Below are 18803 nucleotides of genomic sequence, written 5' to 3' on the forward strand. Positions count from 1 at the left end.
ACCTGCGAAGAGGATATAAAGTTGACACACCCATGTTCAAATCCATTTTTTTTTTTGTGATATCAAAAAAAACAGACCAAGTTAAATTCAAAACTTTTTCCTCCTTTTACTTAAAAAAATTATTTGAGAGTAGACGTGAAATGAAATAATTGAGATGTATCAAGCATGACAGACATCTGGTTCGGGGCAGGAAACCCGTCTCTGTCAGTTACATGTGCTCTATTGTTCATCTCAAACATATTCATTGGAATAAGGCGCACAAAATTTTATTTTTATTCTCATCCTATGTGTTAAAAATCAATGTGTCTTTTCCACTCCAGCTGCAAAGAATGACCGACTCCATATTCCATTTTCACTTCCTGTAGGCGTAATGGTCATGCCAATCCGATCGTAATGAGAATATTGAAATTGGCTGACTGTAAAAACGGAGGAAAAAAAACGGCATCTTAAACCTTATCTTGTCGGAACACCGCACATTGTCTTGTCTGGACTGACTCTCCTCATTCTGGTTTGCTCTGGAAGAGAGGACCGTGTGTATCTATTATTCCGGCATGTTCTCACTTCCCCGCTCCGCAGAGAGAGGATTACAGCAGCATCACTCAAAACCAGGTCTCTCCTGAAATCCTTCTATCAGCTTTCTCCCTGAGCAACACTTGTGCGTTCCTCCCGTGTGGAGAGATCAAATGTCCGTTATTGCACAGAGAAATGCGTTCAACGGTTCTTAGCTAGCGCTTCAATCCTCTGAAGTTTATTCATTCCCTCCTCCTGTCCGAGCCAATTATTCCACATTTAATCAAAGGTCTTTATTTTCCATTTACTGAAGATAACGCTCGGAGTCCCTCTTCACACACAAATGCAGCAAGGCTATTGACGCCAGTGACATTAAGCGAGTGCTTTTCAAATAGTGGGGCGCCCCCCCCCCGGGTGGCGCGGTGCGATGCTAAGGGTGATTGACCCTGGGCAACATGCTTTTTTCCCACCCCCTCCGTACTACAATAAAGTGTAATTGCACATCCACTCCAGTAGATGGCAGTGGCACTCTCATTGCCCATTGTGCGCAGCAAGTATTAACTCCACGGTGTAGGTTTGATTTACAACGAAAATGCTATTATTTATAGTGTGGCGGAGAGTGGGTGGTGTGGGGGGGCAGAATTTGTTTTCTTCTTGCTAGAGGGGGGCGTAACAGAAAATAATCGAGAAGCACTGCATTAAGCAATTGAAGTATAACAGGAATGATCCATTTTTCCAGACTGGATTAACGGCAAACTCTGTCCTAATGATTGAACTACAATAATCTGAGAACCCCTGGTGTTTCCTACCTTGAAATGTGGTCTTGTTGATATTCCACAGCACTATTTTCTCGTTGGCTCCTATTCCCGGTTCCGATTGGCCATATGTTCCATTCATTCCTTCACAGGTGTGAGTGGAGTGGAGTGGACTCGAGAGGTTTGTTCCCCAGCATGCCACTTGCCCTGAAGCGCCACACGGCCATTGTGCCAACACCGGGCTGGATCCTGGCTTTCGCTCTCTTTCTGGCTCTGCAGGTAACAGCTCAAAATGTGATTAGATCCACATATTACATTTTCATTTCACATAAAATCACTTCTTGTCATGTTTGTTAGCTGTCATTATGGCCTGTCAGTAATACATGATAAATATGAGCTGTGAAAAAAAAAAAAATCATCTTGTGCCTTTAATTTGAAAGTCAAGGAACCACCACGCCTGAGGAAAATCAGCCAATCAGAGACAGTAGGTATGAATTATGAGGTGTCAATCTTTTGTCACGCCCCCAAAGGCGCACAAGGGAACGAGATGGGGCTCGAGACTGATTTATTTTTTTGAAGCCCTTTTTACCACTGTCAAATTGTAACTCTTTTAACAATTATGACCAAAAGTGTTTCCTTTTTTTACCCGAATAGGGCGCAACTTATGCTGCTCCCTCGGCAGACAACAAGCTGGTTCGGACCACTCGAGTAAGGAGACAGATCCCAGATGGGGAAGCCTCCTCAGCTTCCTCAACCAACCAGACAATGCAGCAGCAACCTTTAGTCTTCAACCACGTCTACAACATCAACGTACCCGCGGACTCTCTTTGCTCTTTCGACCTTGACACCTCTTCACCTCCGGAGGATGGTGAGGCTTTCTTGTTCATTTTTCTGGAGGCAGTGATCAGATTTTATTTTCACACAGAGGCGGTTGTTTTTACATTTTTTTTTTTTTAAATCAGCCGTTTATTTGTCTGCCTCTTCAGTGGGTCAAGGTTGCTCCTCTTTGGAAAGCCAAATGTGCCAATAATTGTGGTTGAATACTGCTTTAGGTCAACTTTTGTTTGTGTTGACCATGGATTTTTTTTCAGTCCAAAGACCGGGAGAATTTTTTTCCCCCAAGGACCCCCTTATGAACCAAACATCAAGTAAACAAGAATTAAAAAGTTGCATGTTTTCGAGATTGTGGAGAATGATAACAAATGTCAGTACTTTGTTATAATATCGTCTTATTTCCCACCCAAAAATGATTTAAGATTAAAAAGACGGAGGTAGTTTTTTGGTTTTGTGTTAAAAAGTAGTTTTATGTTGAAATATATATATTTTATAATTCAAATGCAACTTAATTGTATTATTCTGGTTTTTATAGTGGATGAAACGCCTTTACATTAGGACGACATCCTAGCTTATTGCATATCTATCTATGAAATTCGAAGATTTTTACAAAGCAAGGTAAAACATAATTTTGACCAAACAGATTGGTATTTTTTGATTTGGTAAGGAAAAGTTAGAAATGACTTTAGAAGTAATGTTTTTAGGATAATATTTAAAGAAAAAAATTATTTTCCTCCCCCAAAAAAAAAAAAAAAAAAATGATGTTCCTGTAATGTAAAGTCATTTTGCTCAAAATGATGCAACAATTTATTGCAATTATTTTGCACGCTCACTGTGTCAATTACAGTTAAAAAAAAAAAAAAAACCTGCCTATTTCTCTTTCCAAGGCCCACGTGCTGAACTTGCATCCAGAGCTTCTGTTGAGGGACCTCTGGACCCAGTTGGACCTACAGAGTACACCGAACAGACGTTGGATGCAGACAGCCAGGTATCTGCTATTTCTACCTTATTGTCTAAAAATGACTTTCAATTAAACAAGACAATAGAAAAGGCAAAAAAATGAAAAATGACACGTCTTTTTTTTTTTTTTCAGATGACGTTCACTCACCGTATCAGCATCCCAAAAACGGCGTGCGGATGTCCGGCAACAGTTACGATCCAGCAGCTCGCCACCAGATTGGAGATGCTGGAGAGAGAGCTTTCCATGCTCAGAGTTCAATGTGGATCCGGTGGTTGCTGTCGGGAAAACCCAGCAATTGGTGAGAAACTTCCTCGAATTCATTTTCGTCGTTTGTTCCTACGCTTTGATGCACCTGCATCGGCCATTTTTTTTTTTTTGCCTTGAGTTGTGAGCAAAACTTTTTATTAAGCGCATGGTAGCCGCTGCACGATACGCAGCAGATAGCAGACAATCAATCCTGTACAAAGTTCTTCCTTCAACATAGAACACGTTGAATTAAATGTTATGTATTTAAGCATGAACTTACTTCAGTCTGCTAGCTTAACAAATGATACTAAATGCCACAAACATGCTAGCAAACTAGTAGTGATGTTGCGATAGTTCCAACCATTTAAGCGACAGATAATAAAGCACAAAAGTTGCCGCAAAACATATAGACAGACAGAATGTAATCACAATCAAAGGCTTGTAGTCGTCATCCTGTGAACAACAACTAATATTACTGCATCTTACAAGGTCAGTTGTGAAACTCTTCATCACATCTGTATTATTGTGGTCCCTTTAATTTTTTTACATTCTGTATTTTTACAAATTTCCAGAGGACCTTATAGAGTGATGTTTTTTTTGGGGGGGACTGGAACGGATGAATGGCATCTCCATTTTTATTCACTAAAGAAAGATGATTTGAGATAGGAGCGTTTTGAGTTATGAGCATGTAATTCCCAGAACTAATTAAACTGATAAGTCAAGGCATCACTGTCTTTTGAAGTTATTCGTGCGTTAAGTTGACATTGGAAACTGGCTTAACTACCACGCCGAGTCAAGTCTGACGAGCATGTCCAGTGGGGAAACTTTAAAAAAAAAAAAAAAAAAAAAAAAAAGTAACATCCGCAGTGTAATTACTCGCTGCATTTTTTTATATTCCTCATTTCACCCGGACTTCGAGCATGTGCAGGATGAAAGCAAAAGCTGTTGTCTAAGGATTCAAGCCCCCAGGAAAATTCGAGCTCACCTGAGATAAAAGGGTGATCTAACAAAAGATAAAAATCAAGGATAAGCTCAAATAGATTTCTCATCTTGTCCTTTTTGTATTCGGTGCCATGTGGCTTTTAATATTTACTCTAGTCTTCCAAATTCAACAAGTATATTTTTTGTATTTTCTTCTCATTAGTCATCGCAATGGATGAGGATGAGCACAATATTGAAAAGTTGGATGCGTATTACTTCACTGTTCAGAGTTGACTGAATTCTTCGTCATTCTCCCATTTGAACAAATCTTTATGATTAGTGTATTATTGTCAGTATTTGCACAAAAAAGGGCCAATAAGTGCCCCAATATTTTTAGTTTTTTTACCATTCTTCTCTCCCAATGAACAACTTTCACCATTTTCTTTGCGCGGGCTTTGTACCATTAAAAATGGTCAAACTCATCCACGTGCCCGCTTGGAATCCAGCCGCACACAAACCATCCACACTGTGCTGCTTTAAATGAGCATGACCTTGTACATTGACTGGAAGAATTTCTCAAGTGGTCCATGCTTATTTATTTTGTGGGATTGTACAATACGCCATCACGGTGCCAAAGAAAAAGATAGCAGTACTGGCTCGTTGATAAAGAAAACGATGAGCATGAATTAAAAAAGAACTACGGAAGTACGAAATTGACGGCTTCCCCTTCCAAATAATAATCGCTCCGCCTCGCGTCTCTCTGCTTCTCGCCATTTTTCACGCACCATCAAGAGGCTTCATGAAGGTTCAAGTTCGTGTTGAATGTCCATTTATTTATTTCATTAGCCATTCATATTTATTTTACATTGCTTTTTATACGTTAGAGTATAGTTACGATCTATAAAATAAACGTTTTATTCACATTTTTGGATGTCTCGAAAGGATTACTTGGATTTCCTGTGTGAAATTTTACTTGAGTTTTCGTATGACTCGATTTTACACTTGATTTTTTTTTTTTCATTTTGGCAGAGGTGGGCATTGTCGGTCCATCGCTAAGTTCCCGTTAGTATTGTGAGCCCAGTCCGTCTCTCGTCAGCAACAGCCAATCGGCACCGAGAATACAATTTCCATGTCTCACACATTAGCCAGTCAAGGAGATAAGCAGCCAAATAAAGAAAAAAAAAAAAGTAAAAACAGTAGTCACTCACCGTGTGGGTGATCCTTTCAATGAAATCAATATGGGACGGACGGGTTGTTGAGGTCTGTGAGTCTGAAAGGCGTACAACATTATTTTCTATTTATTTATTTAATTAATTATTTGGCTGTGCGTCAGGTGTGCCACGCCTGCGTGTGACGTGGTACTTGTACTAAGTTTATTCTCTATACTCACAAACAGATTAACTGATTAATGGCCACCTCTGCTTTTTGGAAAACATTTTTACAATAAACCTGGTAGACATAAAACTTGAGTTTAAAAAAAAAAAAAAGAAATATCTTATTAAATGACGGAAAATAGGTTCCTGACTAAAAATTGCCAAACCTTCACTGTATTTGAACTTTTTGTATTCATGATACAGGTCAGATAAAAATCTACTGACTCTGTATACGACTGTACTTATTTTTAAAGCATTGTAACCTGACTTTTTGCGTAAATGTTTCCCCAGGCCGCTTCGACTATTTCCCCGGATGCAATGGCCACGGCAGCTTCAGCATGGAGCTATGCGGCTGTATATGTGACGAAGGCTGGACTGGCAAAAACTGCTCAGAGCCCCGTTGCCCCGACGACTGCTCCGGCCAGGGAGTGTGCATCGAAGGGGAGTGCGTGTGCGATCGCGACTTCGCCGGGGAAAACTGCTCCGAGCCTCGGTGCCCGGCCGACTGCTCGGGCCGCGGCTTGTGCATCGACGGAGAGTGCGTGTGCGAGGACTCCTTCACCGGGGACGACTGCATGGTCGGGAGGTGCGTGAACGATTGCTCGGACCAGGGACTGTGCGTCAACGGGACGTGCCAGTGCCGACCCGGCTATGTGGGGGAAGACTGCTCGCTGGTGTACTGCGACAACAACTGCAGCAAGAAGGGAATCTGCAAGGACGGATTCTGCGTGTGCCAGGATGGCTTTGCCGGAGATGACTGCAACTCTGGTAAGTCAAGTTGTGAAATTAATCCCTGAGATCATCAAGGTTCATATGTGCGCGATATGGATGCAGATAAATGAAACTGATTTCATCAGAAAAAATTAATTCAACCACCTGGCGTCGTATTAAATGCGACACTTGGAGGCCTATCCGAGTCCCACTGATCCCTGCGATGCCTTTTGCTTTATAGCTTATGTAGCGGTAATTACAGAGACCGTGCTCTGACTGCCATCATTTTTTAGGTGGCAGTTTGCGCGACCCGCCGGACAGCAGAAGGTGTAGAAGCATCCATTTGTCAAACGTCACATGCATCCTATGAGAGAGGCGTTACACATTAGCCGCCGCTGAGTCGGCCTTGGGAGTCTCACGCGCCTTTGTTGGATGCGCCTCCTCGCCAAATATCAGATCCTCCTCTGCCATTTGGGAGGCAACTGTCAACGGAGTGATGAATGAGAGCAGACAAGGGAGCAGATGACAGATACAGGCAGTATTCTCCGGTTGATCTCTCCTCGCCGCCCTTTTTGTATCCAAGTCAGGTGGTCTGAATTGCTGATACCTTCGCAATTACATGTGGAAATAGGTGGCGCTTTTCGCTGAATACTAAACAAAGCAGTCCAATTACCTCGCAGACCTCTCGGTTGACTGGCTTAAGTGTTCCGCAGTATGAAAAGAGCAGAAAAGCGGAATATGTTTCTGGTGGCCTCTCCCCTCCCATTATGAGCAATAATGACGGCTGTTGACTGAAAACGCGATGCTTCAGGCGTGAGATAAGAGGAAGTGCATCTTAACATGCACATCTATCCACCCACAAAGCAGCGATCGACTTGAACTGAGTCGTGCTATTTTATCTTGACAGCAAAGGTTCAATTTCACTATCATTCCATTAAGCACTCCGACTCCGTTGACTTTTTTTTAGCGTGGGCACACACAGTAGAACGTGAGAATACTTTTGAAAATGATTCCTGCATATCAAACGTGTCAGTGAAGCACGTTTTCGAAAGAAACATTCCCCCCCCACTCCCTGTTTGTCTAAGAAGCTTCAACATGCTGATAGTCAACCGATATCACCTTTTTGCAGAACATGTCACCACATCGTGCAATTCCGATGAAAATGTCATTTCAAAGGTAGGCGTTGCGTCAGTGCTTCGTCAATGATTGGCGTCGGTTTTGCTGGTGAATGATTGGACTTCTCTGAATATGTCAATCCACGCATGAATGTCTTGACAACCAAATGCCTCCTAAAGATGCCGGCTGTGCTTATAAAAACCTCTTCCAAAGAATATGTTTCAAGTGATAGGGACTATTTTCCGAAGGTGAGTCCTAATAATATGCTGACCTTTGTTGTCTGCAAGCGATTTAACCATCCCTGGTTTTAGTTGTGTCGAATCTGTTGTCGTCGTTGCCATTGACAGATCGCTGATTACATCTAATGAGGCTTTAAGACTCACCTTCAGATGGCTGCAGCGAGCCTTTCGAAGGAGACTTGCCGAAATAACACTTGTTACAATTTTACTAAAGTCTTTGGTTTTGAGCCTCTACAAGCTGTATTATCACTATTTTCAATATGATGTCATGACGAGAGAGATTCATCCAGTCATAACATGTTGAGTATTATAGTCCACCAATGGCCACCGGGCGGCCAGTCGAAAGGCCTGTAAAAATGGCCAACTAAAAGATGAGAACTTAGTCGACTTTAAGATTTAAAAGTCAGTGTTGAGTAGTAAAGTCAACTAGTCAGTTGACCCCCTGCCATGTACAACTTTGTAAAACACTTGATTGACGATACGTTTTTATGTCTGAATTGTGTTACTTAATGTATGAGAGAACAGGATGTCAAATGCAGGCGCAGCGTGATGTTGAACGTTTTATCTAAGTGCGTTGCTCCTCGATTACCTCTTTAGAACGTCTTTTTGATTGAGTAGAAAGCTGCGTCGACTCTGCATATTCAAACTTTAAGTCATCATATGTGGTCTTTGTGCAGTCTATCATCATTGAACTTTTTTTTTTTTTTTTTTATTTGTCCATTTTACTCAAATGTTATTGCCTTCATCGAAGGGATGAAGTATATAAACATCTCCAAGTCAGTGACTCGGGAGTCCCCCCCCCTCTCATGGAAATTGACTGCTACAAAGTGACCAATATGCTAAACAGCCCGTGGCCATCTGTCAAGGGGCAGCTGAAAAGGCCACTAAAGTATCCAAAGGCTCCCAGTGGAGGAGTCAGCATTGTGCTGTAAAGTCCAATATCACAGGACGCAGCGACGATGATGAGAAGATGCCATTTGTTACTCCACAGGCCCTCCAAACTCTCCTTTATTCTCCTCTCTTTATTTGTCCCTCATTTCAGACTGCCGCCACCACCCCGCTTTTCTCCTGTCTGAGTGTCGATCCGTCCGTCTCCTTATTTTGCCTCTTCGCAGCAACATCATGTTCTGCATCGTGCCTTCCTTTCTCTTGTCTCCCTTCCCTCTCTGTCGTTGTTTTTTGAGCCGAATGAACTGTAAACACTCGTGTTTATGCAGCCGCATTAGAATTCAACACCACCTCTCTGCGCATGACTTGACTTGACTATTGCCACTTCAACCTGGATGGGGTGTGCTCTGCCTTTCGTGTTAACACTTGGTTGCTGGTGGCTGTTCATTTACGTTCCACAGGCTAGAAGAAATGAAGCTCATAAAAAAAAAAAAATTAAAAATTGCAGATTCGAGAAGTTAGCAGTTATCTCTAGAACCATCGATGAGTGGTTCTCAATTTGTTTTGAATTCAGTTAAACACGACGGGAGATTAGTTTTTTTTTTCCCCTGACAATGCAAATGCCAATAAAGCCCAAGTAACATTTTCCCTGCAAAGGAAAATAAATTAAAAACTTGCCCATTTTAAGATAAAAGCTGTTATGACGATACATTTTTATTTGAAAGACCCTCTTTTTTGTTTCCTGATTCATTTTTTTTTTCCATTCTCACCATCTCAGAATGAAAAGTCATCAATTTGTCAGAACTAATCACAAACAAAATGTAATATTGACATTCGAGTTTTTTTAACAAGTTGAATTCCAAGTGCTCATAGTCCGTAGACTGTCACGAATGCATCAACTCAGGAGAACTTTGGTAAAAAAATATTGGTAATCTCAATAATGCTGAGTTGATATTTGATGGTATCGATGCCAATGTCATTGGTCGGGTTTGGAAATGCAATAAATGTGGAAATGCACAGAATTGGAAAATCAAGTTTTAATTCAGGGTTCCGCGCACGCATTCATTACCTTGATCTATCTTGCTTCTGGCTACCTAGAAGCTTTTGAAATATTCAATCATGATATATAAATAAGCATCTCATTAAATTAGATTAAGAATACTTGTCTTTTTTAGTAGTTCAATTCAATTCTAAACTCAGTGAAGAGTGAACCGTTTTATTTGTTATAATTTGATAATTACAGTTGCGTTTTATAAAATCCCACATTTCACCACTCATGGCTGACAACGAGGCACTCTAAAGCGGCTACACCAGCCCGAAGTCCTAGTCCACTAACCTAGGCGCTATCAAATCAGTGTTTCATTTACTCCTCTTTCACTCGTTGGCCTTCTCTGTATGACGTGCGCACACTCATGGCCGACAACGAGGCGCTCTAAAGCAGCCCCAAGCCCTGGGCTTGCATCTGACATTGTTAGTTTAACTTTTTTACCCACTGGCTCTTAGGACTACATAATTAACCTCACGTTCTTTGGTCTTCTCGCTTTGATGTGCATGCACTTGTGGGTGATGACGTGGCGTTCTAAAAGCATTGCGATACTTGCAATATATTTTTTGCCATTTACTCTACATTGTAGTTTCTCCTTTCTGTCGAGACTGAGATTGATTTCACACGTTCTCCCTCAACAGTGGCACCCGCAATGAACCTGAAAGTCCGAGGTGTAACAGATAGCGATATCGAACTGGAGTGGGAAGGTTCCGTAGTCCTGACGGATTTTCTCGTGACCTACACACCAAGCAGCCCGGGGGGTGAGCCCGCAGATGGGATTGAATGTCGAAGCGCACAGGACGCCTCCATAATAATCCCTGGACAAAAAGCTTCTAAATAATGAAAAAGATCAACCTTGTGTGTATTTTCCATCTCTCAGGTGTCCAACTAGAAATGCGCCTCCCGGGGAATACAACATCCTGCACCATCTCAGACCTGGATGCGGGCATGGAGTACAACATCAATGTGTTTGCTGTCATTAATAACAGCATCAGTGTTCCTGCCAGCATTACTGTTGCAACTTGTAAGTGTGCCACCATGTTTTATTCATAATCTTATTGAATGCATAAAGAAAAGAAATATGGTACGCTCCTGAGCATGGACAGAGTGAGAATGTCAGCTGCTCCACCGTGCCACCTGGTTCCGATTTCCTCCCACCCAAACGCACTGTCACAAATACAGACAGATGCGTGTGCTCACACACATAAGCACACACAATATTTGAAGGGTTTTTTTTTTTTTGCATCCACACAAATACAGGAAGGCACCTACTTTATAAATAAGGAATGGAAAACCCAAAATGTAGGCAATATTTTTTTTATATTTCCAAATCAATCAAATATATTTATTTTTTTTTAATTTTTTTTATGTATTCATGGTGCCATCTGCGGTTTTATATAGTTTCCTCTGAGAATGGAGTATATACTGTACCTCTGTCAAGATAACTCACTGTTGAAGTCTATAGATCAGTTTCAGTTTCCAACCTTTTTTCTACTCGGATGGGTGCATACAAGTTATGCTGACCGGCAACCGCGGGGCCAGGGTTGGGTGGGCGTTGTTGGCTGATTATCACACGCACGAGGGCCGATTCGTGGCCCGGACTAAAATCAACCCCTGGCCTTCGTTAGTCGAACCCTTTTTTTAAATTTGTCACACCCCCGGCCCGCCCCAAAAATGCCGGACCGTTCCGCCCCTGGGATGGACTGCCCAGCTCGTTATAGTAGCGTAACGTGAACGAGATAATTAGCATCTTAACATGTGTAGTCCATCATAGATGAATGAAACGGAGCGAAGACTGTCATTTTTTAAAATAAAATATTTTTCAGCCTCAAATAAAAAATAAAACAGATGTTTTTGTTTTTATTTTTTTCTTTCATCTGCGTCGCATGGCACAAAGTGGACTGTGGTCTGGTACTGGTCCACGGTCCACATATACATCATGCTGAAATACAGCCTAAGCCAGGGCTCCTCAACTCCGGTCCTCGAGGGCCTCACTCCTTCATGTCGTAGCTATTTTCTTGATCCAACACAAATGATTCAAATGATCAGCTCACCTGCAAGCTCTTCACAAACCTGATAACGAGCCTGTATTTTTGGAAAGGTTTACCAATGTATTAATTGAAATGTCCTTTGGAAATGAGACGTAACAAGAGTTTTGGGCAATAAAGAGACAAATGAATGCATGAGGCAAAAGTTCAACATTGGCCACTTCCAGCATGCGATGGATGTGATTTATGTAGCGTGAGGGTCACAGAACTCAAATAATCCCTCTCTCACTTCCACACCAGACCTCTCCAATCCAGATGGTTTAATCTTCAAATCCATCACTGAGACATCGGTCGAGGTCCAGTGGCAACCTTCGTTCTATTCCTTCGATGGCTGGGAGATCAGCTTCATCCCCAAGGTACTGGACTCCACTTTTACTACCAGTCTGTTAAAGAGGCGCTTTTGTTCGCTAGATTTGCGTGCAGACTGACATCTCTAACCTCATGCCATGTTCTCTTGGGTACGATTTAAAGTTGATGTCTGCCAAGTGGGCATTGGGAGACCACGTTCAACCCCCCCTGATCGTTTGTCAGTCTGTGACACCGGGTGTGCCAGACGGGGCCGTGCGTTTAAGAATATATTAAAGACGATCCTAGTAATGATATGTCGGATTTATGTTATCATAGTCCACAATGAAATACGATCATATCCACATACACGTGGGCGGAGCTCAGGATCTCTCCACCAAAATCACGTTAGACCTCCTGCGCCACAAGCTGAGCTCCTTCAACCTGTAAAGCCAACTTGTACAGTATGTTGTCTCGGGATCATGTCCAATTCCTTCTTTTTATGCTTTTGTTCGCAAGCAATGGAATGTTTGTTTGTTTGTTTCCCCCGGCGGTGGATTTTTTTTCTTTAGTTGCATTTGAGCAAATCTCCTGAAGTCCAAGGTAATAGGTCAAAATGAGGCTGTGACTCTCTGATTGGTTGTTTTTCTTCGGGTGCAGCGGGTTCGTGAAAATCAAATTAGAGGTACAATATAGACCCAGAAAGGGCTGACGGCTTTTTTTTTTTTCATGTTTTTTGTCCTTCTGATGGGAGGAAAGACGAGGATCTTTTTTTGAGATTTAGGGTAAACAAGACAAAATAGCTGCACTGGCATTAAAATGAGTTTGGCATCCATGTGGTATTAGAGAGCAAAATATGGCAAAGCATTGATTTTGCCCAATTCAAAGTCTGTTTTGAATTAGACTGCCGGATTGTGTGAAGCTTATTGGCTATTAAAAGGATGATCCGGAAAAACCCTTTGAGAGCATAACCCTTTGTTAAACCATAGTCAGGCTGGGTCCAATGCCAGTAATCAAAAACCTTTCTCCTTCTAAATCTGCCGGTAAACTCAGGTACTCTGGGCACTTTAATCTCAGCCCTCTCACAGTAATTGGTTTTCTCCTTTAAGGTCTCCTATGGGGGAGATGTGCTTTGGTTTGACCGGTTTTCCAAGCTTTAAATCCGACGATACAACCCTTTGTTTTTTTCAAGCCCTTTTAAATGTAGAAATTTTCAAAAATAAGAAAAAAAAAACCTTCCTGAAGTCGTTCCTAATTTGATTTGATTATTTTTCCCGCTCCCGTGTGCTTTCTCCCCATGCAATCTTTCATGATGCTGCCCTCTTCCTCTCTCTTTGCAGTAACATCCAACTCCCCACTCATCCCTCCATCCCATTTTTACTCTCCATTTTCCACCTCCTCGCCGTGATCTCCAAACCGCCGCCTAGCCCCAAAGGTAACCTCCATCCTCTTTCACCCTGCTTGCTTTCTTCTTTTCCCTGCAAGCGATCCTCACTCCCCACCCACCACGCGTCTTCCTGCGCTTTCGCAGCCGCCGGGGAAATCACATTAGGAGTTTGAAGTCCTGCCCCCACCCTGTGAATTTAATCCAGCAATTGGGGATTGTGAATTTTGACAATCTCCTAATGGAAACATCCGTTCGAGCTTTTGCTTATGCAAACACTTGTTGCCGTTTAGGGAGGGGCGAACGTCACGTTCTACAACGATAGCAGAGGTGACATTTTCCAGCGGATGCGTTTCTTTAACTTTCCAGCATATTCATCAATCATTTACGGGCATTCTTTAAAATAACATGATTCAATTTGTGAGAATTGTTTTGTTGTGAGGTGAGGATGACAAGATTGTTTCTTGGCAACATCCTCCTACAGTGAAACCTGCTGAGAAAATTCAAGGCAACAATTGAGCATCATGTTATTTTTTTTTTTTTTGAATTGCTCTTCAAAACAGTTCAAAGATTACGATGCGTAATAGAGTCTTTGCATTTATGGAACGTCTTTGGGAACGTGAAGTTGTGTTAAATTGATGCTCGTGGCTTCAACATTGCTCAAACTGCATGTTGTGACTCATCCCGTCACCCTTGAAAGCGAGAAAATAGCGAGCAGAATCTTGTTGCCTGTGCATCCCAACAGCTTGTGATGCATATGCATCATGGGAAGGCCGACGGAGAGATGTAAAACTTGGCACTTTGAAAGTTCAGAAGGGTTTTATCATCAAGTGGAAATTTGGTCATTTTTGTCGTCGAAACTTTTTAATCTAATGGTAAAAACATTGAAATTCATATTTCTTTTTTCCAACTCCTTCGAATGTACAGGTGTTGAGCATTTGCCAAAATGTTATTTACACTTCTGTGCAAAAGTAATTATCCATCATAAAAAAATAAAATAAAAAAAATACGAATAGATTGCTGGGCTCATGTCTGGACTGTCATTGTTATGCGGAATCATTTTACGTACATTTATTTATTTTTTTTACATTTTTTTATTTTTCAAATTTTTTTTGTCTCAGTCAACCCCCACCCCCAATTTGTTTGTGGAAAATGCATATTGAATGCTTAGTATTAGTAAGTCCTGAAAGGCGCTTCCAAATCTAATTTATTTTTATTCTTATTTCATGAAGGTTTTTTTTTTTTTTTTTTGCTGTTTAAAAACGTATTTCAACGGGCGTCTCGTGTATGTGGATTTTCGCTATTCGCAAGTCAGACCAATCCCTGTACTTTTTTGTCAACTCTACTGTTATTATAATATAATATGAATTTCCGCATCCCAAACCGCATGGGAGTTCACTGTACTTCATACAGACATGTTGGATTTGTCTACTAAAAAATCCAATTTTGGCAGCCTGTCACTTTTTTTTTTTTTTTTTGTTCCCCCAGGACAATGACGGTGGGATGACTGCCCAGCTGCCCAGCACCATCACATCCTTTGTACAAACTGGTCTGAGACCGGGCGAGGAGTACACAGTGAACCTGGTAGCGCTCCGAGACCAAGGTCGCAGTCAACCTTTTACCGCTACGGTCATGACATGTACGTACTGAATCTGACACAGACAAGCATGCTCTATTGGCGAGGGGGGAGTCAAACGTCGCAAGTGTTCTCTTGACTAGGTGAAACAGTCTTGCGAAACAGGTCTTTGACACAAAACAAAATAGATTTCACAAGTAAGTAATAACATGAGTTGAGTGGATTGTGCCTCAGTGCAACATGGGAAAAGTATTATTTCTTCTTTTTTTGTTGGGTCTGACTGCAGCGTTCAAAGTGGTGGGCCGCCGTTTTCTGTCGGCTCGTTTGCAGCACCAGCTGGGCATTAGTCATCGAGCTCTTGAGTGGTTCAGATTCTATTTTGCAGACAGATTTTTTTTTTTGTGTGTGTGTGTGAGCCTCGGTTGCTCTGACTCCCGGCGTTCCACAGGGGTCACTTTTTGGGCCCCTGCTATTTTCATGTCCCGCTGAGCTAAAAGGACGCTTTCTCTAAGGCTACTTTTGACCTGTCTGGATGAAGTGAAGGCCTGAATTTCAATGAAAAGAAAACAGACGTTATGGTGTGTGGTCCCAGTGGCCTTTGTAGAGCCCACCCTGCTGACTCTGGCCCTCCTGGCAACTTATCTAAAGCCAACAGTCTCAAATTTGGATTTTGAATTGGACTGACAATTTGGTTCTTTTGTTGAAACCAACTTTGGTTATCTTGGGCAGCTGGCTAAAGTAACGCCCCTATGACCAGTCCAGGTGGGTACCCCGCCTCTTGCCCAAAATCAACTGGCATAGTCCACATAGGCGACCGCACCCAATTGCTTACTTTTTAACCGACCTACAATAACTGTGGACCAAACAGCCTACCTGTAAAACGATTGACGTGTAAAAGAAAACGCACAAATCACATTCAATGCCAAACAAAGTTATCATATTAATATTAAATATTATGCACACAACGCACATCCCCAAAGACAAGTACATACTGATGAGCTTGCCTCTATCTCAATGATGTATCACCTTTCCTCCTCATCCAGCTGGCTGCATGAACACGTGTCTCGTAGATTCAATTCAAAAGTTGTTCATCAAATTTCAGCCTCTCATCTCTGTAGTCCAAACACCATCAATTTCCTGTCAAGACTTTGTTCAAGTTAGGAGTTGTAATTAAGTACCGTTTAATAATTCGTGCCACTTCCTCATTAATATTTCATGACAGCCCATAAGAAGACACCTGATTGGTTAGCGGAAGAGTTAAGATAAATCTGAAGGCAGTTGGTTATTTATGAGAAAGATATATTGTTCCATGGAGACGGGAAAGTATGATGAGGTGTCCGAGGGAAAAACCAGAGGGAAATGCTTCTTGGCTGTTGTCTTCCTGAGGCTCTTTTTCTAGGACGAGGCCCACGGGCCCAATTGTGACTACATCAAGAAAGAAGGCGTATTGCAATGTGTCAAACTTGAGTCCGGGACTTTTTTTTTTTTCCACCCCGAAAAGAAATACTTTTGAGGAGAGCGTGCTTTCTTTTTTTGCACATTGCGGTAAACATGCCATTCACTTGAGTCCACCCCCCCCACGCGGGGCAACACGGCAGAATAAAAATGCCATCTCAGCATGGATTGTTACTCTCAAATTGACACCTTGGAAAAGATTTTCTACATTTCCCAAACATCAAATCCGTCTTAATGCAAAAAGTAAAACTCACATTATGTTGATTTAGTGCACACAAAATGAAATATTTCATTCAACAATTTCATGAAAATCTCAAGATATTTGAATACTTCATAAATAGGGATTACATTTATACATACAGTAGGTAGGCCTTCTAAAATATTGAGAGGATGCACAGAATAAGGTATCGGCATGGGATGCGCCAGTATGTAAACCATTCTTCTTCTCTTTAACGGCATCATCAATTCGATACAAATAAAATATATAAATAGATGTCTCCTTTTTCCCATTTAATGAGACAAAAAAATCCTTTGATTTGCGGATGCTATTGTTCATGCATGCACACCAAAGAGTAAAGAGTGAACTCTTGTTTCTAACAGTCGTGCTAATTAATGAAAATGTTGTAAATGAGTTTTTGTGTACAATTAGAGATGATCTTACAATATTTAGACAAGGCCATTAGCGTTCACCTCTGCACTTTCTTTTCACTGTTGTGTGCATTAATGTTTTTAATTAAGTTCAGTTTTACTTGACATCTAATACTGGTTGTCCAAAGCATGTATTCACTCTTTCATTGGCCAATACGCATAGACGCATATTTCATTTTAATATGAGTATTTATTGACATGGCTACAAACACATTGAGTTAAATAAATAATAGCACTTTGCACTTTGACAAACTTTTTTTGAATAGTTGCCATTATTTTGGGGTTATTTGCACTTATATAATAAAGGGAACTCAATGAGTGAGAATTATTTTTGGACAACCTGATTATATAAAACAGAGAGCCTCCTTATAGATCAGGTGTGGGCAAACTACGGCCCGGGGGCCACATGTGGCCCGTTAAACGTTTTAATCCGGCCCGCCGAACTTGAAAAAAATGAAATGAATAAACCTTGTTAATGTTTTTATTTTCTAAATACTGTGTTTTTTCAAAGACATATATATATATATATTGTTGTAATTTTTTTAATTTAAAATTGAATTTCTTTTTTTTTCTCCGATGAGGTGAGGTTACCAAAACACTCCATCCATCTCCTCCTGGTCCGGCCCCCCCTGTCAAATTTTAGAACCCATTGTGGCCCGCCAATCAAAAAGTTTGCCCACCCCTGTTACGGATGGTAAAAGCATATTAACTCCTGGCGGCAGTTTTCACATTTCACTGTGTTTATGTGGTGAGTGGGGATAGCACTAAACTGAAATATGCCTGGTAATGTGATCAAAAGGACATACAAATCTTGAACTGAACTAAAATGTTAGCCCTCATGATCTGTGATATCACACAAAAAAAAAAGGAAAACTGCAAATCCCTGTTGTGTTAATAATTACACAGTTTTGTCACACTTTTTGTGTATTCATCTCTTGACACCCAGGAGGTGTTTTGTGTCATCAAAATTAAGCACTCATGAGTTACACTTTGCACAGATAAGACTTATTTTCTCCTCGTGTGTCAGCTCGGATCAGTTGCCGCTCAGCAGCTTGTCAGGGAATAAACATTTTCACATCTGCTTACCTAAAAAAAAAAATAAAAAACTTGAATCAGTGCGTACGATGTTGTATATTTGAGCAATCAAAAGGCTTTTCTGGGTAAAAGGTGAATATCATGGAATGGTTTATAAAATGTATACATTTAGTTTTTTTAGCAGACCTAATAATGACATGACACAAGACTTTTTTTATGCGCTTGGGCGTGATTTGTGATCCTTTACTAGCAGATGCAGTATGTGCCAATTACTCCGACTATAGTTTGGCTTCGTTCACACTTTCTTTTTTTTTTTTTGTGATATCCAATCTTTTCATGTACTTGTTCACGTTACAAAAACAAATCACTGATGTTAGGTGAAATCCTAACTCCCCCAAAATCATCACTTTTCAGGAGAGCCCACAAAAGACGATTGATCAAGCATTAAGATTGCTTTTGTCGAAGCAAGCCATTTTCAACACTTTTGATTGCTCAACGATTTGTAAAAATAACACCCGCACGATTAGACTGCCCAATTTGTATTGATTTGTGAAATAAAATATGAAATTCAATATAATTGTGACACAGGAGGTTTCTTCAACTTCGAATGTGAACGAAACGCTTCCGTGATGTGATGCATGCCCACAGTCGGGAAAAAATTTGGGTTGGACAGCGTTTATAAAGTAAATGTGGCCTTGCGTGTAGCTGCTCATTTCAGCGTGATGGAGGGGCGATAGAAATATTTTGGAGAAATGAGATGATGCTCCACTTTT

At 41.1% G+C, this 18803-nt stretch overlaps 1 protein-coding gene across 3 annotated transcripts in view; it reads left to right on the forward strand.

Annotated features, from left to right (window-relative positions):
* Positions 1 to 18803, forward strand: part of tnr (tenascin R (restrictin, janusin)) — a 114057-nt gene that overhangs the window by 63257 nt on the left and 31997 nt on the right. For all 3 annotated transcript variants that reach the window (XM_088311657.1, XM_088311658.1, XM_088311659.1), the window contains 9 exons: positions 1418 to 1544; positions 1920 to 2133; positions 2987 to 3087; positions 3193 to 3358; positions 5892 to 6368; positions 10241 to 10360; positions 10480 to 10623; positions 11888 to 12003; positions 14805 to 14955. In XM_088311657.1, coding sequence (XP_088167783.1) covers positions 1461 to 1544; positions 1920 to 2133; positions 2987 to 3087; positions 3193 to 3358; positions 5892 to 6368; positions 10241 to 10360; positions 10480 to 10623; positions 11888 to 12003; positions 14805 to 14955 — 1573 coding nt within the window. In that variant the 5' untranslated portion in view covers positions 1418 to 1460. The remainder of the gene's footprint in view (positions 1 to 1417; positions 1545 to 1919; positions 2134 to 2986; positions 3088 to 3192; positions 3359 to 5891; positions 6369 to 10240; positions 10361 to 10479; positions 10624 to 11887; positions 12004 to 14804; positions 14956 to 18803) is intronic.

Source organism: Idiotropiscis lumnitzeri, chromosome 12, assembly GCF_059441095.1.
Source record: "Idiotropiscis lumnitzeri isolate Australia: NSW breed Sydney's pygmy pipehorse chromosome 12, RoL_Ilum_1.0, whole genome shotgun sequence".
Taxonomy (NCBI): domain Eukaryota; kingdom Metazoa; phylum Chordata; class Actinopteri; order Syngnathiformes; family Syngnathidae; genus Idiotropiscis; species Idiotropiscis lumnitzeri.